At 38.5% G+C, this 22,639-nt stretch overlaps 1 protein-coding gene across 7 annotated transcripts in view; it reads left to right on the top strand.

The window, feature by feature from the left end:
• Positions 1 to 22,639, top strand: part of TMEM161B (transmembrane protein 161B) — a 125,032-nt gene that overhangs the window by 11,834 nt on the left and 90,559 nt on the right. For 3 of the 7 annotated variants that reach the window (XR_006281237.1, XR_006281236.1, XM_038401895.2), the window contains exon 2: positions 20,107 to 20,190. Coding sequence is in view for 4 of the 7 variants with exons in the window: in XM_038401895.2 (XP_038257823.1) it covers positions 20,107 to 20,190 (84 nt within the window). In the remaining 3 variants the exon portion in view is untranslated. Of the gene's footprint in view, positions 1 to 3,386; positions 3,406 to 12,139; positions 12,244 to 20,106; positions 20,191 to 22,639 lie in introns of those variants that run through there. The other 4 variants (XM_038401898.2, XM_038401897.2, XM_043514217.1 and 1 more) reach the window with 3 other exon arrangements.

Here is a 22,639-nt window from a genome sequence, read left to right as displayed (position 1 = left end):
AGCATCTGCTTTTGCAAGAGAGCTTTCATTTTCACAACGTAGTCAGGTTGCCTGTATGCTCAGGTGGCCTTGAGCGAACATCTAGAGCAAAACTCTATTTCTTGTAATACAGACAGCCAATTTATAAATAGAATTGTGGAAAAATTTAGTAAATTATGAATCACCTGCAAGTCTAGGAGAATATAAAAGCATTCAAAGCCTGATGCAAAAGTCCAGAACCATAACCTCTTTTGGTAGGTGGGGGAGGATCGCTTGCCATTTGTATGATAAACTTGGGGCATATCTATGTTAAAATGCTACAGCGCCACTGGTGTATGCTTCACTGTAGACGCTACCTATGCCAACAGAAAGAGTTCTTCCATTGGCATAGGTAATCCACCTTGCTGGGAGGTGATAGCTAGGTGAATGGAAGAATTCTTCTATCAACCCTATGCTGTCTACCCTGGGGGTTAAATTGACTTAACTACTTCGCTCAAGAGTATGGATTTTTCATATCCTTGAGCGATGTCGTTAAGTTAACTTAATTTTCTAATGTAAACCAGGCCTTGGGGTTGAATACTAAACTGTTCTCCATCCCCCAGATACTCAGAGGAGCTTATGGCCATCAATGGAGCATATGTCTGGCAAAAATGGGGAAATGCATGGGGTTCATCAATCCCTGGAAAACTCCAGTATTGGCTAAAATGGAATTGATACTCGGGTTGATTGTTGTAAATTAACAATTTTAATCTTGTTTTGCATTTGTACTTTTTAGTTATTTTCCTAAAGAAACGTTTTTCATAGATTGCAAGGCTAGAAGAGATTGTGATAATCTAATCTGAACTCCTGTATAATACAGGTCAAAGAACTTCCCCAAAATAATTCCTAGAGCATATCTTTTAAAAAATATTCAACCTTGTTTTCAAAATTTAATGGAGAGTCTACCATAATCCTTGATAAAATATTCCAGTGGTTAATTACCTTCACTTATTTCCTTACATATGCCTTATTTCCAGTCTGAATTCAACTCCCAGCCTGTGGATCATAGTATAGCTTTCTCTGATAGAATGAAGAACCCATTATTAAATATTTGTTCCTCCTGTAGATACTTATAGACTGTACTCATCACTCCTTAATCTTCCCTTTGTTAAGCTAAATATATTGAGCTTTTAGTCTATCACTGTAAGGCATGTTTTCTAACCATTTAATCATTCTCATGGCTCTTCGCCAGATCATCTGCAATTATCAACATCTTTCTTTAATTATGGCTATCAGAACTGGACACAGTACTCAAGCAGTGATTGCACCAGTGTCACATATAGAGGTAAAATAGCCTCTCTGCTCCCACTGTGGCTTCCCCTCCTTATGTATCTCAGGATCGCTTTAGCTCATTTGGCCACAGCATCACACTCTGGGAGCTCGTGTTCATCTGATTATCCACCATGGCCCCCAAATCTTTTTCAGTCACTGCTTTCCAGGATGGAGTCCCCCATCTTTTGTTCCTACATGTACATGTTTCCCTTTAGTCCTATTAAAATGCATATTGTTTGCTTGTGTCCAGTTGACCAAGTAATACAGATGGCTCTGAATCAGTGACCGGTCCACTTTTCATTATTTACCACTCCCCCAATTTTGGTGTCATCTGTAGACTTTATCAGTGAAGATATGTTTTCTTCCAGTGTCATTGATAAAAATGTTAAATAGCATAGAGCCAAGAATCAATCCTTGTGGGACCCCATATGAAACGCATCCTCTTGATGATCATTGTTTGTTTACAGTGATATTTTAAGACCTACCAGTTAGCCAGTTTTTATTCTGTTTAATGTTTGCCATGTTAATTTTATATTTTGTTTTTTAATCAAATGTTGCATGGTACCAAGTCAAAACACCTTACAGAAAGCTAGGTATATTACATCAATACTGTTACCTTTATCAACAAAATTTATAATCTCATCTAAAAAAGGTGTCGAGTTAGTTTGATGTCAGAGTAGCAGCCGGTTAGTCAGTATCCGCAAAAAGAAAAGGAGTACTTGTGGCATCTTAGAGACTAACAAGTTAGTTTGAGAGACTCTATTTTCCATATACCCATGTTGATTATATGAGCCTCCTTTAATTCCTTATTAATCGAGTCCTGTATCATATTCTCCATTATCTTTCCCGGGATTGATGTCAGGTCTATAATTACCCAGGTCATCCTGTTTACTCTTTTTAAAACTTGGCACAACAGTCTTTCTTCCCATCATGTGGAACTTCACCTGTGTTCCAAGACTTACTGAAAATCAATATTAATTGTCCAGCAAGCTCCTCAGCTCCTTTTTAAAAAACTCTTGGATGCAAATTATCTGGACTTGCTGATTTAAAAATGTCTAATTTTAGTAACGTCTGTTTAACATCCTCCAAAGTTACTAGGGGAATAGAAAGTGTGTTATTACCATAGGATGAGATTATCTAATTTATTTTTCCTCGAATACAGAACTGAAATATTTATTAATCATGAAGAGTTCATTGATAATTCTACCGTTTCCATCTAGTAATGGAATACCATTGTTTAGTATTTTTTGTTCTTAATATATTTTAAAAACTCTTTTTATTGTCTTTAACTGTGTTGGCTATAGACTTCTCCTTGTGACTTTGGGCTTCCCTTCCCAATTTTCTGTAGTTCCTAACTTCTGATTTATAAACATTACTGTCTACTGCCCCTTTCTTCCACATTTGTTATATATTATTCTTATTTTTTATAGCTGCTGTCACTTCCCCTCTAAACTAGTTCAGCTTTCTTCCTGTCTGTCCAGTTAACCAGCAAAGCCTTCTTTCTGAAATGTGGCATTGACTCTTTGGGCACTTAGTGAAGTGTTCTTAAATCATTATCATTCTGACTGTTCTGATGCAAATTTTCATCCAGCTGGTTTTACTCATAGTTGTTTTCAGCTTTGTGAAATTGGCCCTATTAAAGCACCAAGTATATATACTACTGGTCTAGATTTTATTATGCTTGAACATTATAAATGTGATCAAGTCATGATCGCTTGTATCTAAGTTACCATTAACGTTTAGTTCTGTGGTCAGTTTTCCTTTATCTGTTAGGACACACTCTAATAAAGAATTCTCCTGTGTTGTCTATTGCACTTACTGAATTAGGAAATTGTCCTCTATAATGTTTAAAAGGTCCAAGGATATTTTACTATTGGTAACAAGAGACTTCCAGCACATGTCACGCCAATTGAAGTCCCCCATGATTATGCAGGTTTTTTTTCCTATGCATTGTAGATAGATTTGTAAGGAGGCAGTCATTCTGTTCCCTGTTGTGATTTGGTGGTCTGTAGCAGACACCGTTTAAATATCTCATCTTGTGCTTTATCTGTTAGGACATTGATCCATAAGCATTCAAGATAATTTTCTTCCGAGTTATCAGTAACTTGGAAACAGGTAATGCCATTTTTGACATTTAATTTTTATTCGCTGGTAACATTAAAACATTGATTTGCAACTCGGTTTAGCTTTTACACTAAATCTGTGGCTTCTTTTTGCTAACCAGGTGCATGCACTATACTTATACACATTTATTTAAGCAATTATAGCTTACCTTACATTTATTTAGGTTCTTAAATTTTGCATTTTTTATTATGTTAGAAAAAGATGAATGATGCATTTCTTATTTACTAGATGATTAATTCTTAACTTGTGATTTGTGTTCATCTTTATCCAGACGGAAACTGAATACAATTAAAAATACACTAAAGCATCAATTTAAAATTGCTTTATTAGTTAAATAAAACTACCTTAAATGCCTGGATACATAAGAAAAAAGTTGATCAAAAAGTTTATCAAAACTTGCTTTTCCTTTAAAACTGATTTATTAAATGACGGAAGCTTTAGCTATAGTTAGTGAATTGAACTGACTGTTTCTAGTCACCATGTCCTTCAGGACTTTAGAATAAGTAGATCTCATCTTCTCACACTTCTTATCATAGATTGGAAGAAGCAAACAAGCTTTTCAGCTTTTTCAACTCCCAGTTAGTTTCTTAAGTTTGAATGAACTCATCATTGAAATGAACTAGTTGAATAAACTGAAATGAAGAGAATATGCAGAAGAAGCTACAGCTATCTAAAGCTGATTACTGCTATCCAAAGCTTCACCAGATTCTGGTTCCAGGTGCTTAGCCAGTGACTTACATCAGATCAGTAGTTTTACTTACTAAAACTTTGGCAGCAAACATGTACTGCTTAATATAATTTAAAAAAATAATTTAAATGATTTTAATAGATTATTGTAAATTTAGGCCTCAACATAGGTTATCATAATTTCAAATGTAATTTTAAATAGGTACATTTTCTGAAATCTGTATTTAGTTTAAATAAAAAATCATCCTATTTTTATCCACCCCGGTGCCCAGAGTCCCAGGACTTTGGAGAGGGAGCAAGGTGATGCTCTTTTACTTTGGTGATACAGTGTATTAAATAGTTTACAAAGGTGTCTGCACAAGATGCAAGAGGACAGCAGAATCCCTTTCTTCCACAACTCTCTCTATGGAAAGCTTCCACAGTGGTGTGTGGAGGAGGAGCAGGTGGTGATGGTGGTGGTGATGAGATCAGTGGGAAGCAGGGAGCACTTTTCTGTGGGTCTCTAGAGGGGTGGCAGACTTCAGATAGGAAGTAGCTGCAAGCATTTTCAAATGTCTGAGCCTGTTGGTGGTGTATGCATGCACATCAGAGAACTCTGAGCTTGCACATCCTTTACTGATTCTGTTCATGCTCCCAGGTTCTTTGTCTTACGCAACAGTAGAGACAAGAAAGCAACAAAAACCAGGAAAACTTGGTTCTTAAAAGGGAATGTTCAGGGGCCCTAAGAGGCAGTTACCTTTCTCAAAATTAGATTTATTAACACTTAATATATACAGAAATTAAATTTCCTTTAAAGACACTCTTACTAAACTTACTTGCCAGATGTACATCATATGACTTTGACTTGCAGATGTTTTGTGAGGTTAATGCCTACATGAAAGTGTCCCCTCTAAGGCATTATATTTTCTCTCATTATCACTGTCTGTCTTCCTTGTCCTTCCTACCTGGTGCTCAGTGACCTATGCACACGTTAATTTTGGGTTGCTATTACATACTGAGTAATATTTGATTTGTACTTTAATATAAGAAAAGGCCCTCTGAGCTTTTCTAAGATGCAAGCTCCAACATACAAGTGTACATATTAATCTTATACTGTACATACAGAAAAGTACAACTTTATAACAGTAGGCACATGGGTAGTTGTGATTGACCAAGAATTGCACACATCTTAGGGCATTTCTACACTTAAGGCGCAACAGTGTAGACGTGACCTATGCTGGTGGGAAGGGTTCTCTTATCAGCTTAGGGAATCTACTTCCCTAAGAGGCAGTAGCTAGGTCAACAGCAGAATTCACAGCCCTGAGAGAAATAGCTATACCAATGTAAGTTCCTAGTGTAGATCAGGTCTTATTTTGGTCTCATCCATGGAATATATTCTCCTTTTTAAGTTCTTTGCAAAAGGGTCTGCCATTTTCTATGTTTGTAGAACACCTAGCACACTAGGGTCCCAACCTGGTTGGCCTCTAAGTGCTACTGGAATATAAATGTTAAATGCTAGTACATCCCATTCAAAATAAAAAGTTAATTCTCAGTCAAGGTCCTGATCTTTCAAACAATTATGTATGAGCTTAATTTTAAGCATGTAAGTAGTTCATTGACTTCAGTGGAATTGCCTATATTTAAAGTTAAGTGTTTGCAGTATCTGGTCTTTAGGTACAAACCCAAACATATATATATTTGAGATCAAAAGGAAAAAATCCTACATTGTTCTTGTGTCTGAAAATGACCTTGGACAAAGTCAATATAGAGATGTTGAAATGGAGTCTTGGCATACAACTATTAACTTTGGTGATCTTTACTTAATATGCTTGCATTTGATTCTTATCTAATACTTATTTAATCCAACCACATTCTATAAAGTAAGGATATAGAAATGTCTTTTTTAGAGTATTTTGAGAACTCATGTGTTAGGTAAATATTTATCTATAACGTTTTGTTTTATTTCATTTGTAAACATAGCACAATTATCTGTCTGAGATAAGTGATACAGGTGTTTTGCAACTTTATCTGAATTATTCATTCTTTACTTCTGTTCACTTTGTTTTTAACTTATCAAAGTTTTATGTACCTTTTGCAATAGTAAGGATGTGAAAGTCATGATCTCTAGAATACACTTTGTTCTACCTTCCCTCCCCCCCCCCCTTTTTTTTCCCCCTCAACCTTTGACGTCCTTCAGGAATAGGAGGCTGCATCAGGAACCTTGAAGCATCTTGTCAGTCCTAGCACAGTGTTTTACTAAAACTTCCCACTCTTGCCCACATGAGTTCAGCTTCATTGTTAAGAGCACTTGTGTAAATAATGCACTGGCAGCTGCTAGCATTTTAAACATTTAAGACAATGTGGTAAAAATTCCCATGCCCTGTCTACCCTGCAACTTAACATAGGTGACAGCACTAGCACTGAAAAAACACATACACATTTTCCCAGCGGAATTCCATTAAAGGGACTGTTAATGAAAGGTGTGCTATATCCTGTGCAAGCAAAAGAGACTCTGTTGTTCCTAGCTACACGGCTCACAATGGTTGATGACATTTAATTTTAGAATATTGGCTTTCTAAGTTGGGAGTAGGGAGCAATACAAATTTAGTAAGGTGAAAAGTGGTGTATGATTTATATGAGAAATAGTCCAAATATCTGAAACTAGATTGATCTAGAGAACAGGTGCAATACTTATAGTGGGACTGTAAACTTTCCCACTCTATCCTGCCATGGTGCCTTAAATCTGATTTTGAAAGGACCATTTCTATAGCTAAAAAAGTAGTTCAGTTTCCATTCCTATTGAGTCTTTGGTGTCTCTGCTGCCTGTCAGTTGTGGTGGCAGTTTTGTGATTTGGGTTCTGTTTGCTGGATACCTGATTCAGACTCATTTCACATATGCCTCTGAACAGCTGTAAGATGTTAACAACTTTCTGTCACCATTGACCTGGTCTGGGTTTGTATCAGTGATCAGAAGGTGAAAGGCTCTATAGGTATGATGATCAAATTCCTAAAAAATCCTGCTGTCACTTGGAGTACAGAGTTGTAATTATTTTTTAAAGGATAGTGAGAAGAGAGAGAGAGAGAACAGCTCAGATATAAATTAGTATTGAAGCAGTAGTTTTTGTTAACCAATTCTGAATCTACATGTAGTTTTCTGAAGAACAGATTATTACAGTGTAAGGTCTCCCTATAAGGTCTCTCTTTGTATAGAATTTTACTTGCCAAATGTTCTTACCTTTCAGAAATTGATACTGCTTCTGAATTTTGAGCATTTTTATTTATAGTATTTGTTTGCTTGTATGGCACACATACAGTTTATTGGGGGGCTATGTATATTTATGGAATAAAATGTAAATAACTTCACAGCGTGTCTTTCAACTATTGAGTGGTTGGCTTGTATGTGAAATGTACCACAATTATGTTGCAAAAAGGTCACAAAGATTAGAATGAAGTGCTATATAATGGCTGTGCTAGCTTCCACATTGGACTTAAAGGGAAAAATATTCTTTCTTTATCTGTAAATGAGACTTGGAATGTTTTTTATTTTTCTTAGCTTCTTTTTATATTAGAAATTCAGATCTTGTCTGCCCCAGGAGACTTTAGGGAACATCTTTTCTGAGAAAATGTACTTTTTTCCCCCCCCTTCTGTAGCAGTGCTTAAAAATGCCGGCATTCTTACTACAGTATAGCTTTTACCTGCAAAGAGAGACTTGCAAATTTTGTTGGTTTAGAAGGTAAATCCTGTGATGAATGGAGAACTAGTAAAACACCATCCCAAGTCAGTGAAAGAAACAATTGAGAGGAAAGGATTTTTACTCAGGTTATTTCACTATGTGCTTGCTTTAACACTTTTAATTACCAATTAATATGGGCAAAAGTAGAAAGGCAAGATATACAGTGTTCTATATAAGTTCTCCCCTGATGATGTACTTGTGTTATGCTGCTTCACAGGTTCAAGGGGGAACACCTTTAAAGTAATTGTCAAGGGCCTCATGGCTTCTTAATTGAAATACCAGGATTTTTTTCAACATATTGAAACATGATCCTTTAAGTTTAAACCACTGAATGCGGTGTCACTAGTAGTGGTATTGTGAAATGGTGAGAAGTAAACTGCAATATGTTTGGCAGCATGACATTAAAGTCACAAACTTTGTATTTTTGGGTACTGCAGAGTGAAATTTTAAGATAAAAAAATGGTTGCAAGTAAGAACATCTTGCCCGTAATAAATCGTGGAAAAATGTCTGGCATGATATGGTGCCCAAGATTGAAAATCGCTCTCTGATTGCTGAAAGCCTTTCTGTGTTACATATCTTTACCAAGATTACAATTGTGAAAAAGCTCAAATACAACAACCTGAGTGAAGAATGAATTATATAAGTTTCAGTTATTTATATAAAATCTTACCCCAAACTGGCAAAAGTAGAACTTGAAAGGCCATAACCCATGACTGTTCTCAATCTATTAAAGCTTTAGAAGGTGACTGGTAAAGGGTTTGTTTTTTAAATTGGATGTGTATCCTTTTTGGGTTTTGTGATGTATAAAGGTTTCCTGCAAAGCTTTTTTCAAAATAAATAAAATATGCTTCTTTCTCTAGAAATATCTAGAACAGAGAAAAACAAATGTATACCTTTATGCATACACATAATTTTGGGAGGTTCTCAAACCACACCGTGGGGCTTTATGAAATAGTTAGGTGAACTGTCCACAAATTAGATCAAGTCAGTCATGTTACACCATGCTGAATAGTGATGCACACAGGAACTATTTGGTAGCCATGTTGTGTGAGAGTATTATGCAAGTCTTTGCTTTACTGTATTTTACACAGATAATACAGAAAGATTTTGAGAATACAAAAGAAAATTTAAATTTGGAGTCTGTGAGTTTGGAGTGAACCATATAGTTACTTTTTAATGCCCCAAAACACACCATGCAATGGTGAGGCTTGATATAGGATGTTTCTTTGTAGGTTTTTCCATTTGAGAAATAAAGCATTCATCTGGTATGAAAGGTGTTTTGGTGAGTTCTGGGGAAAGAAGAACTCCATTTGCACAGTCAATGACAGTAATTCCTGATCATGTACATAATGGACTCAAATAACCTTAATAGGTTTGGTGATCTCATAACAATAACTTGACTAAGGAGATGAGTTTGTGTGGATGTGAGAACCGACACCCAAATATACTGATCCTGATACCTTCTAAGCACCTAAGACCACCCACTGGACCTGGTATGTTATGTGAAAACTACAGACTTCAGGATGCACGTGGGTAAGAAACCAAGAGCTTGGAAGAAAACAGATGAACAGGTTATGCTAAGGGTCTGTTCTAACCCCAACCTTTTTAGTCTATACGTCAATGACCTGCCACCAACCCAGTTGTGGAAGCTCATCTATGCAGACAACATATGCTGCAGGTTACCAGGCTCAGACTTTCTCTACACTGGAGAAAACCCCAACAGACAATGCTGCCAAGCTGGCCAACTATAGCAAGACATGGCACCTTCTGCCTAGCACCAGTAAGACAGTCTCTAGCACATTCTATCTCCACCAAGCCACTGCTAAAAGGGTACTAACATCATAATGAATGGCCAGAAGCTGAAGCATGAAGTGAACCCTGTTTATTGAGGCGTGACCTTTGACTGAACACTGAGATGCATAAGTCACCTGAACCAGGCAGCAGCAAAGGTCAATGCATGCAACAACCTTCACAGCAAACTGGCAGGTTCTTCATGGGGAGCCGATGCACCAGCCCTATGGACCTCAGTCCTTGGCATCTCAAATTCAATAGCAGAGTACTATGCACCAATATGGAGTCGGTCAGCACACATCAAACTTGTTGACGTGCAACTCGACTCAACAATGTGCATCATCACAGGAACTGTCTGGCCAACTCATCTTTCATGGCTTCTAGTTCTGAGCCACATTGCTCTCCTTTACATCATGAGGGAGATTGCAGTTGGCAAACCGCTTCAGAAGATATGTGCCAACCCAAGTTTGCCCTTGTTCAGCGACCTTTTAGGTCCATCAGCTGCACGTCTTTCATCACAACACCCACTATGGTTGAGGCTGCCACGCCACAATGTAACAGAGTCCTTGTGGCAGGAAGACTGATGGTTAACATTATCTGCCAATCAGTTCCTCATCACAGACCCTAATGCTCACCTGCCCAGTTTTGACCTGCCATATCATTAGTGGGCCGTTTTTAGCCAATTCTGGACTGGGCAAGGCCTCTGTGCGCCAGTGAGCACCTTTTGGGGTCTTTCAGCCAATCCAAGTGGTGTAGACCAAACAATGATACACGTTGTCAAGGAGAGCCTGCTAATCAAATTCAGCAGTGGTCTCTGAGGGCTCCATTTGGCCACTAAAAACACTGTTTGCTTGGCTCAGCAAATATGCAAACGCTAAATAAGTTGATACACCAGACCCTCGCTTTAGCTCACATCGCTATAGTGCAGATTTGCGTATAGCGCGGTTGTGGTGATGGATCCCAATTTAAATATTTAAATTTGGGATCCATCAACATGTCTCCCGCGTTAAAGCGGGACCGTGCATGGATCCCGAACCCTGGGCTATAGCGAGGGTCTGGTGTATACTCAGTATCATAATATTGAACTCATTAATATTTGATTTTACAAGCTTTGGAGTGTGCTGCTGGGTTTTCAAGAACAGAACTGGGATTACAATTTGTAAAGCATTTTAAATTTTTAGTGTAGATGAACTTTAAGAAAGAGTTGTATAGCGTGAAAGCTGCATAGAGTGAAATTTAATTAAAAAAAAAAATCTTTTGTGATCTTATTTGAATTTTTGTTCAAATAGCAAGTGAGCAAAACTTGGTGAAGGACAAGGGATAAGAAGACATTATTAATCTTGCCAAAGAATTATGGGCTGTGTGGTCAGAGTTTTAGACTTTAAGTTGTGCCACCCTGATTACAATCTTGCTTTTTTCTTTCCTTTCTCCACTTATACCATCAATTGTCAAAATTGCATCATGATTTTAATTTATCCCTTGAATCATTAAAGTTGGGACCAACTGTTTTATGCTGCTTGAAAGCTGAAGTTCCAGCTTTCTTACAAATTTTATAGATTGTTAGCTCTAGAAGGTTTGTAAAGAATCAGCTGTTAAAATCCTGTCAGAATTGAAGAAAGTACAAAAACCAAGATGGTAATCTGTGACATAATTTTAAGGTCTGATATCTTGTGAAATGTCATGGCCAGAAATAAATTGCTTGTACCACTAGAAAGCAGAGAAATCCCTGCTTTTTTGGATGCATTTCTAGTACTAAGGATCAGAGGCGGATTTACCATGAAACAAAGTGCGGTGGCACTGGGGCCCCAATGATGGGGACCCCCAAAATGCAGGACAAATCTCATCTGACAACCTGCCCCCGAGTCCCTGCTGGGGATGCAGCAGGGCTCAGGCAGGCAAGCTGCTTGTATACAGTGGCCAGTGGCCCCACGCTGCTCCCAGAAGCCGCCGGCTGCTGGCACATCTCTGCATGCCCCTGGCTTGGTGGGGGGAGGCAGCTCCGCGTGCTGCCCCCCACCCCAGGCAGTGCATGAGACCCGCTGCCCTGCCCCCCACACCCGAAGGGGCGTGCAGAGATGTGCCAGCAGCAGGACTAAGGTAGCTCCTTGCCTGGCATTGCCTCCCTTCCTCCACACCACTCGTGGAAGCGGCCGGCATGTCCCTGCAGCCCCTAGGGGTGTGTGTGTCTGTGCGTTGCCCCCACCCTAAGCACTGACTCCGCAGCTCCCATTGGCTGGGAGCTGCAGCCAATGGGACCTGTGTGACCGGTGCCTGCGGGCAGTGGCTTGCAGAGATCTCCCCACCCCTCCAATCTAGGAGCTGCTGCCAGAGGGCTGTGCCGATCGCTTTGGGAGCTGTGCCACCCAAGGTAAGTGCCATCCCATGACCACTCCTGCTCCTCGACCCCCAGCCTCTCGATTTAAAAAAAAACAAAACAAAAAAAAACCTTCATTAGACTTCCTATGAAAGGTTGCTTTTAAAATATAAAAGGTCAGCATTTTTACATATACTGACTTAACTTATTCCCCCACAGGGTGTGATAGGTGTACAGCTCGTGGTTACCATGGTGATGGCTAGTGTCATACAGAAGATCATACCTCACTATTCTCTAGCTCGTTGGCTTCTCTGTAGTGGCAGGTAAGATAAGAAACAACTAATTGCTACAGTATATATGGATGTGGTGACACTTGGTATAGAGTCTAGAAATCGGAAAATTAAACTAATCAGGAAGGGTTTCAACCATTTCCAGCAGAATGCAACCACTTGCATCATTTGCATCCGATGTAGAAAATTATAATATTGTGACATCAGACCATCAGACTGAAAATATAATGAAATTGTCATTGTAAAGGAACTGTGTTCAGGTTGTTATACAGTTAAGCATGCTGTTGGTTGGCTGACATTTTTTTCTTTAAGAGAGATGAGCTGTACAACACTTTCTAATTTTAAGATACAGCGTAGTTCTTGCTCTCCCACAGTGATCAACTTTTCTCTGCAATGACTCTGGGTACCTAATGATTCCACTCTTGTTTTGCCTTGCATATAAGCAGTATTTAAAAATTTACCCAAAATCCTATTTTCTGACTACTTCATAGGGCAAGATTTGTGTAAATTTCAATATACTGCTCCTTCACAACAATAGATCAAACAGACATAATACTTTGCAAAGGGAGTATTCCCAGAATAATTGTTTACATAACTAACTAAAAACAGCAGCTACTGTGAATATAAATCTTTCTTACATTTTAGAAAACTGTAGTTGGTTTATTAGAAAATGCTGTACTGTTTCTCATAGAGGACATTTTCCAGATTTTAACAATAACCTTCAAAGTTATTAGTGACGTCCCAAATCATCACTTTTTTCAATGATTTCTGAAGTGCACTAGGATTGTGTGTACATTCTCCAGATATCTTACAGTATTTCTACATGATTTTCCACTATTTTCTTCTGCAGTTTAGGGTTACCTCCCCTTTTTAAAAAAAACAAAAAAAAAAAACAAAAAACCCCACACCATTCCCATCCTGTTACAAGGTGGAGTTGTGGGAATTGATTAGGTTAGCAATTGTTTGAGTATAAGATGGTGCCAACCCCTGTCCTTGGAAAAATAACTAGAGATCCCAAAGTGTACATATTTATATATTGATATTTGAGAATGGCCTGTTTAGCTTGTATGCATATTGGGAGCTCTTGGTTTCAAGGAAGAGAGGGGAATGATGGTAATTTGCAGGTAGATAACCTAAATTTAAATGGAACTGCTAAACTTTTGTCTGTGCAAGGTCTCTCACTGCTGGGCATTATCTGCAGCATATTAAGCACCAGAGCAGCACAGTTTTGAGTGCTTTAAAAATAATTAATGAACTCTTTCTTCTTCACTTGAAAAAGGAATTGCCAGCACCATTTATCTCTAACAGGTGTGCATTGAGTTTTTTGAGTTTTAAGACGTTCAAATGGCATTCTTTTCTTCCCTGTCCTATGTTCCCTGAAAAACAAAATACGAACGCAGGAGGAGAAGGGTGGGGAATTTCTAGAACAAATAAGTGTCCAAAACACAAGACCTGATAGTAAGGGGGGATCTTTAACTACACACACATCAGTTGGAAAGTAATGTGAAAAACACAGACCAAAAAGTACTTGGAATGTGTTTGGGACAACATTTTATTTAAGAAGGTGGGGAAAAATAACAGGTGGTCAGCTTAATGAGATGATTCTGACTAATGGGGAGGAATTGGTTGAGAATCTGAGGGTGGAAGGCTACTTGGGTGAAAGTGATGTCAAAATGATAGTTCATGATTCTAAATAAAGGAAGGAGTGAGAGCAGCAGAATAAGGACAGTGGACTTCAGAAAAGCAGACTTTGACATGGGTCCCATAGGAAGGAAACCTAAGGAGAAAGGGAGTTCAGGAGAAATGACAATTTCTGAGAGACGGTATTAAAGGCACAATAGCAAACTATACGGGTACAGAGAAAAGACAGGAAAAATGGTAAGAGACCAGTATAGCTGTATCTGTAGCTCTTACATGACCAGAAAATCAAGAAGTGGCGACAAGGACAAATTGGTAAGGATGAGAATAAAAGAATAGCTATATCATGTAGGGACAAAATCAGAAAGGCTAAGGGACAAAGAGTTCAACTAGTAAGGGATGTAAATGGAAGTAAGAAAATGCTCTATAAATACATTAGAGGTAAGGAAAAGGATGGTCTAGGTTCATTAGTTAATGGGAAAAGAGACTAATAACAGATGATACAAAGAAGGTTGAAGTGTTAAATGCCTATTTTTGAGTCAGTCTTCACTGAAAAGGTTAACTGTGACCAGATGCTTAACACAATTAATATTAACCAAGGGGAAGGAACATAGGCCAAATTAGGGAAGGAACAGGTTAAAGAATATTTCAATAAATTAATGTATTCAGGTCAGCAGCATTTGACGAAATTCACGCTAGAGTACTTAAGGACAATGAGCAATCTAAGAATCATTAGTGATGATTTTTAAGAGCTCATGAAAGATGGGTGAGGTCCCAGAGGATTGGAGAAGGGCAAACATAGTACTTATCTTTAAAAAGGGGAAAAGAGGAGGACCTTGGAAATACCCATGAAGATACCAGAACAAATTATTAAACAATCAGTTTGTAAGTACCTAGAAGATAATTGATAATAACTAGACCACATGGATTTGTCAAGAACAAATCAAGCCAAAACAACCTAGTTTTCTTCTTTCACAGGGTTACTGGCCTATTGGATAAGGGGGAAGCTGTAGATATGTTATGTTGATTTTAGTAAGGCTTTTGATGCAGTTGCACATGACATTCCCATTAAGCAAACTAGGGAAATGTGGTCTAGATGAAATTGCTATAAGATGGGTGTACAACTGTTGAAAAACCATTCTCACAGAATAGTTATCAGTGATTCATTTCAAACTGGGAGGACACGTTAAGTGGGGGGTCCCACAGAAAACTGCCCTTTGTGTGGTACTATTCAGTATTTTCATTAATCATAGAATCATAGAATATCAGGGTTAGAAGGGACCTCAGGAGGTCATCTAGTCCAACCCCCTGCTCAAAGCAGGACCAGTCCCCAACTAAATCATCCCAGCCAGGGCTTTGTCAAGCCTGACCTTAAAAACTTCTAAGGAAGGAGATTCCACCACCTCCCTAGGTAACGCATTCAAGTGTTTCACCATCCTCCTAGTGAAAAAGTTTTTTCTAATATTCAACCGAAACCTCCCCCACTTCAACTTGAGACTATTACTCCCTGTTCTGTCATCTGCTACCACTGAGAACAGTCTAGTCCATCCTCTTTGGAACCCCCTTTCAGGTAGTTGAAAGCAGCTATCAAATCCCCCCTCATTCTTCTCTTCCGCAGACTAAACAATCCCAGTTCCCTCAGCCTCTCTTCATAAGTCATGTGTTCTAGTCCCCTAGTCATTTTTGTTGCCCTCCGCTGGACGTTTTCCAATTTTTCCACATCCTTCTTGTAGTGTGGGGCCCAAAACTGGACACAGTACTCCAGATGAGGCCTCACCAATGTCGAATAGAGGGGAACGATCATGTCCCTCGATCTGCTGGCAATGCCCCTACTTATACATCCCAAAATGCCATTTGCCTTCTTGGCAACAAGGGCACACTGCTGACTCATATCCAGCTTCTCGTCCACTGTAACCCCTAGGTCCTTTTCTGCAGAACTGCTGCCTAGCCATTCGGTCCCTAGTCTGTAGCGGTGCATGGGATTCTTCCGTCCTAAGTGCAGGACTCTGCACTTGTCCTTGTTGAACCTCATCAGATTTCTTTTGGCCCAATCCTCTAATTGGTCTAGGTCCCTCTGTATCCTATCCCTACCCTCCAGCGTATCCTATCCCTACCCTACTCCTCCCAGTTTAGTGTCATCTGCAGACTTCCTGAGGGTGCAGTCCACGCCATCCTCCAGATCATTAATGAAGATATTGAACAAAACTGGCCTGAGGACCAATCCTTGGGGCACTCGGCTTGATACCGGCTGCCAACTAGACATGGAGCCATTGATCACTACCTGTTGAACCTGACAATCTAAACAGTTTTCTATCCACCTTATATCTATCTTATTTTCTATCCACCATTCATCCAGCCCATACTACTTTAACTTACTGGCAAGAATACTGTGGGAGACCATGTCAAAAGCTTTGCTAAAGTCAAGGAACAACATGTCCACTGCTTTCCCCTCATCCACAGAGCCAGTTATCTCGTCATAGAAGGCAATTAGATTAGTCAGGCATGACTTGCCCTTGGTGAATCCATGCTGACTGTTGCTGATCACTTTCCTCTCCTCTCTCCTCTAAATGCTTCAGAATTGATTCTTTGAGGACCTGCTCTATGATTTTTCCAGGGACTGAGGTGAGGCTGACTGGCCTGTAGTTCCCAGGATCCTCCTCCTTTCCTTTTTTAAACATGGGCACTACAGTAGCTTTTTTCCAGTTGTCCGGGACCTCCCCCGATCACCATGAGTTTTCGAAGATAATGGCCAGTGGCTCTGCAATCACATCTGCCAACTCCTTTAGCACTCTCGGATGCAGCGCATCCGGCCCCATGGACTTGTGCTCATCCAGCTTTTCTAAATAGCCCCGAACCACTTCTTTCTTCACAGAGGGCTGGTCACCTCCTCTCTATGCTGTGCTGCCCAGTGCAGCAGTCTGGGAGCTGACCTTGTTCGTGAAGACAGAGGCAAAAAAAGCATTGAGTATATTAGCTTTTTCCACATCCTCTGTCGCTAGGTTGCCTCCCTCATTCAGTAAAGGGCCCACACTTTCCTTGACTTTCTTCTTGTTGCTAACATTAATGGTTTGAAGTGCAGAGTGGAGAACACACTTATTAAATTTGTGGATGGTATGAAGCTGGGATGGGTTACAAGCACCTTGGAGGACAGGATTAGAATACAAAATGATCTTGATAAGTTGGAGACTTGGCCTGAAAGGGATGTGATGAAATTCAGTGATAAGTGCAAAGTATTACACTTAAGAAGGAAAAATCAGATGTACAAGTACAAAATGGGCAATAGTTGGCTAGGCAGTAGTACTGCAGAAAAGGATCTGGGCATTTATAATGGATCATGAAGAGAATGAGTCCTCGATATGATGCTGTTGCAAATAAAGCAAATGTCATTCCTGCAGTATATAAACTGGGAGATAGCATTCAAGAGAGAGGAATGGTTGGGAGGCCTCAGATGGTGTGTGTCTGTGTGTGTTCAGTATTGGGTACCAAACCAAAAGAAAGAGATGGAAAAATTGGAGAGAGTCCAGAGGAGAGCAACAAAAATAAGAGGTTTAGAGAACCTGATCTGTGAGGAAAGGTTCAAAAAAGTTGGATACACGTAGTCTAGAGAAGAAAATACTTTGGGGGGGTGGGGGGGACAGGCCAGGACACAAGTCTTCAAATATGTGAAAGGTCATCATAAAGAGAATAGTGGTCAGTTGTTCTCCATGTCTGCCAAGGGCAGGACAAGAAGTGATTGGCTTAGCTTGCGGCAAGTGTGCTTTAGGTTAATATCAGAAAAACCTTTCTGACTAAAAGATAGTTAAGCTTAACTGTGTACATAAATAAATTAGATCTACAAGTATATTAATATTTGAACAGAAATTGATTTTTTTCAGTTTTTTGTTAATTACTGTTATAAAAATCCCATGTGGAATTCCAAGGGCAACAAATAGGTGTGAATCCCAGCTGTGATAAGCATGTGTAGGACACATGGATCTTAAGAGGTGTTTTGTGGGGGGGTATTGATGATTGTCGCAGTGGAGATGTGTGTGCAGCTTTTGGGTCTGGTATGACAGAGTCTGGTGCCGCGTCCATCCAGGGCACTAAATGCCCCAATAACAACTATGTGGGTGAAACCAGACAGTCACTATACTCTTGAATTAACTCCTACAGAAAACTGATTTAAAAACAAACAAAAAAAAACCCTTATCACCTGTGGGTGAATACTTTTCACAAAATGATCACTCTTTATCTGACTTCTCAGCCTTCATCTTCAAAGGAAACCCGAACAACACCTTCAAAAAATGAGCCTTATGGAACTTTAAGTTCCTGATGGAACTTAAATTAATAACTGCTAGATATCAAAAATCATGGACTCAATAGACTCACTGGATTTATGGTTCAATACAGCAATCTAGAACTTACTACCTCTCCTTTTTCCTGTGCTTGCACAAGTGTTAACTGTCCATTCCATCTTGAATGGTTTTCTACAACGTTAACTCCTTATGCTAAACAATCTGTTCCACCTTGTATTTAGCTGTGACAATGAGTACCTTTCACAGACCTGAAGAAGACTTCTGTGTAGCGTGAAAGCTTGTCTCTTTCATCAACAGAGATTCTTCCAATAAAAGATATTACCTTACCGAGTTCATTTCTCTAATATCCTGGGAACAACGTGGCTACAACAACACTGCAATTAATTATCATAGTATTCATTCCCAAAGTAAATTCAAGAAATATTCTTCCTTCTGTCAAGCAGCAAAGTCCAGTCCTTAGGAGCACTGACAGTCTTGGGGAAGAGAAGTCATGTTTCTTGTATTGAGATTTGCCAGGCAGCTTCATGAGCATTGGTATATTCGTTCACCCATATTTATATATTAGTTAATCCAGTATTTTAACCATGGCCATTTTTTTTGGTAAAGTCGATGCTGTAGTGCCCCAGAAAGATAGAATATATATAATATACTTCGTTTTAGATGTCCATATTTAAAGAATGCTTCTGCTTCCCACGCTGGAGGCACATAGCTATGAAAATCCCATTGTAATGGATCTGTGGACCTGAGCACAATAAAGAATAGGAAAAATTGTTTGTATTTTTTTTTTTTCTTCAAGTAATGAGATCCACAGATCTGGCCTGCTCTGTAGACAAATTGCATCATCCAGAATAGAGATGGAAATTGACATGCAATGATATGGCATTGTTTTCATTCTGGGAATTTCCCATGCCCAGCAGTAGGAGAAATTGTTGGGTCGAAACCTCATAAGATTTTTAACACAATCCGTAATTTAGGAAAGTAGACTTAAATTATTCTGACTGGAAGTTTCCTCAACTAAGGGGAACTTAAGGGGACAGGCCATTCCCTTGCTGTCAGTGACCAACCAATCTGATTCTGGCCCCTAATTACAAGCAGGCTGAAGTACTTGTTGTAACAGATCTGTGGACCTTATTACTTTAAGAAAAGAAACTTTAAGGTAAGTGCAGATACATTTTCCAATTGTGGTGTTTTCTTTAATACCTAGGCTCTCCTACCTACCAGCCTCAACATTTCAGAATGAAAATGTGACTGATATATCAGCTCACCACCTGACTGAGAAGCAACTCCTTGTGTAAACTCTCTTGTTTTTGGAACTGAAGGACCCTGGGTTGTAGTCAGTTACATCCTATCTGGCATAGAAGATAGGGCCACCTGAGGAGTTGGGCAGCTCTATCTTCTCCATACTTTCTGCAATAGCTATTTCAGAGTAACTCCCACATGTGGACAATTTAGTCTGGAGTAAAAGTGACTTCATTCTGGAATAATTACTCATTTTCTGAGAGGAGTAATCATTTTCAAAATAGTGTCCACACGAGGAGTTATTCCAGAGTAATGACTGTCATAGCTATTCCAATTTCTTCCATTTAGATAAGACCTTAATTGCTGTATTTGTAATGTCAATTTAAACCAGTTCAGTGTTTGAATGTGTAAGGGAGCTTTTCTTGTAAAATTTAAGACTGTCAGTGCATTCTCTCACTAATTTAGGATCTGAGCAACTTAAGTACTTGTGTGTGTTCGGAAAGTTTTTTCTGTTCACCTCCAAAAAGAAATGAAGTTTTAGGTGTAACCGTTTCTGGGTTCAGTTTCCTGCCACTCCCCCTCTCCCAAACACAGAGGTAAAGTATTTCCTTGAAAAGCAGCAAGTAGCAGATGCTTTAATATGTAACTTCTGACTCTCACTTTAAATATGAGAGTTTAATTGCTCTTTTTTGTTTTGTGTTTTAACTTAAAATTTCTCTCTTAGTTTACGATGGTATCAACATCCCACTGAAGAAGAATTACGAATTCTTGCAGGGAAGCAACAAAGGGGGAAAAGCAAAAAAGACAGGTAAATTTTTATTTACTAATCTTAACCACTTTATGATACTGCATGCAATGACTTATTTCCCACCTGATTTTTACCAAGACATTTCTTTTCAATGCCAGGCTATAATTTTGTAATATAATCTGTAGGGCACTGTTTGAATGCAAGGTGTGCTGCCATTTGCCCTCTACTTCTGTTTTTAACTTACTTGAAATTTATTTTTAATGAGCTTTGAAAGTGTTTGGTTCAGTCTTTAGTTTAAAAAAAGCTCAAATGTGGATTCTTTTTTAAAAAGAATTCTGTCAACACAGGCTTTCCTCATAGTATCAGTCTCAAATTTCTTGTTGCATTTCAGCATACTGTTTACTTTGTTTGCTGCAACTATGCATTGAATTTAGAGATGCAGATATTCTCTAGTAACTAAAAGGAAACTCGTTTTAATGTTTTGTTACCAGAGTTATCTTATAATTCACAAACTACATCTGTGGTTTATTCACCAGATGTGAAAGCAGTCTTTCTGTATTATTGCTTAGTTTAACCCTCTGACTTGTGTTGACATGCAACTTGACAATCTGTTCATGCAGAAGTTTGAAAATAAAGATTAACAATTTAGGCAATATTTCCTCCAACTTTTACAGCTTTAATGTTTAAACTTATGTCATCAATAAACCCTTCTCTCGCTTCTTGATTTTGTTTCAACAAAGTAGAGCAAAAATAACTAAAGGTATTAACTAGTAATATACAATATTGCTAGGTACTCATATGAATAGCTATCAGTCATTGATACAGATTTACTAGTAATCCTGAAAAATTCCTACACCAAAACTTTCAAGGTTTGAGTTAATATTGCTAACTGTATATCCCACCAATGCAAACCATAAAAAGCAAGACAAGAAGCAGCTAAGTCACTCAATACCCATCTACTGTCCAATCATCAGTATCTTTCTCAACCTGAAGACCTTGCTCCATCCATAGCCTGCATATTTACACTCTCATTTAGAGGTCGTCATTCAGTTTCAGCTCTGACAGGAAATATAATACACCAGTATGTGCATATGCTACAAGCTTCAGTTTTATTTTCTATATAAAAATTGCTACTAAATTTATAGCAATCAGTAATATAGTTCACCTATCAAAACTTTTTTGAAACATGGAAAAAATATCTTGCAGTCACCATTTGAAATTTGACAGTGCGTATCGTATTTACACTAATAAAATTGACATACTGTATAACTTATGAAAGTCACACCAACCTTATAATAATCCATCAGAACATATGAATATATAACCAATAAATGTGTCTGCATGTTTTCTCTAGGATGAAGGGAGTGATGTGAGCTGTGGGTGGCGGAACTTAAAAGAAGCTGACAATAGCAGTATAGAAGGGGTATTCAATGGCTTACCTGCTTCTTTCTTTGCTTTTTATGGTTTGTTGATGAGATGTGTAATTTAGCAACCTTTAATTCAAAGTCAAGTCTTTTGAAATGGAATATACCAATAATTTCTCCAGAGATGCTAGAGTTCCTTTTTGTTTTAAGAACGAACACGAACACACACACACACACACACACACACACACACACACACACACACACACACAAAAAACTTAAGGGTAAGAAGGGATAGTGCCATTGAATTTATGTAAATGTGATTGCTAGACTACTTAAGGGTTCATCATGCCAGAGGGTGCTGCCTTATTTGAATAAGTGAAATGTGGAACTGGTGGTGACCAACTGAAAGGAAGCTAAATCTTCTGGGCCTTTCCAGTGTCTCTTGAAGTTAAGGACTCTGCTCCACAGAACCCCAGAATGTTGCAAAATGTAGCAACTGCACATTCAAATATAATAGGGCAAATTCAGGAAGATGTTTAAAAGTAGGACTGGAAGGAGGGGTTCAGGACTTCCTGTTTTGAGGAAATGTTCCTTGAAAATAGATTTAGGTGAAACTTTTAACTGACTGGTCTGTTTTAGCCTATGCTACAATTTAGTATCTGATGCACTAGATTGTGATCTGTAAGTATTGCTATAAAGTTCTTCTGTTTCTGAAGAACTTACTTTATATTTTCTACCAGAGTTATCTTATAATTCACAAACTACATCTGTGGTCTAAAATACTTGGAGTTTAGTGAATATAGAGCTAACTGGCTCTTTCCACTTGAGAAACCCCAAAAAGCATAAGAATAATTGAAGAGAAATGAATAGAAAATATTTTTGAAGGCATTATTTTTCCTGTTCAAATGAAATCTGTTGATTTCAATGTTTTGTAATATATAGCATAGTGAAAGATTTCCCTTTTTTATTACACTTTTAAAAAATGTCATCTTTGGTGCTTATACGTTTCTATAATGTGTTAATTTAAATGTTTTTTTGCTTCATTCTGATGTTTAATGGGTTTTTTTTAGAAATCTAATATTCTTCTTCGATCGATTGCTCATGTGCATTCCAATAGGTGTGTGTACACGCCGCATGCATGA

This window comes from Dermochelys coriacea, chromosome 5 (genome assembly GCF_009764565.3).
Source record: "Dermochelys coriacea isolate rDerCor1 chromosome 5, rDerCor1.pri.v4, whole genome shotgun sequence".
Taxonomy (NCBI): domain Eukaryota; kingdom Metazoa; phylum Chordata; order Testudines; family Dermochelyidae; genus Dermochelys; species Dermochelys coriacea.
This window is presented reverse-complemented; position numbering and strand designations above follow the sequence as displayed.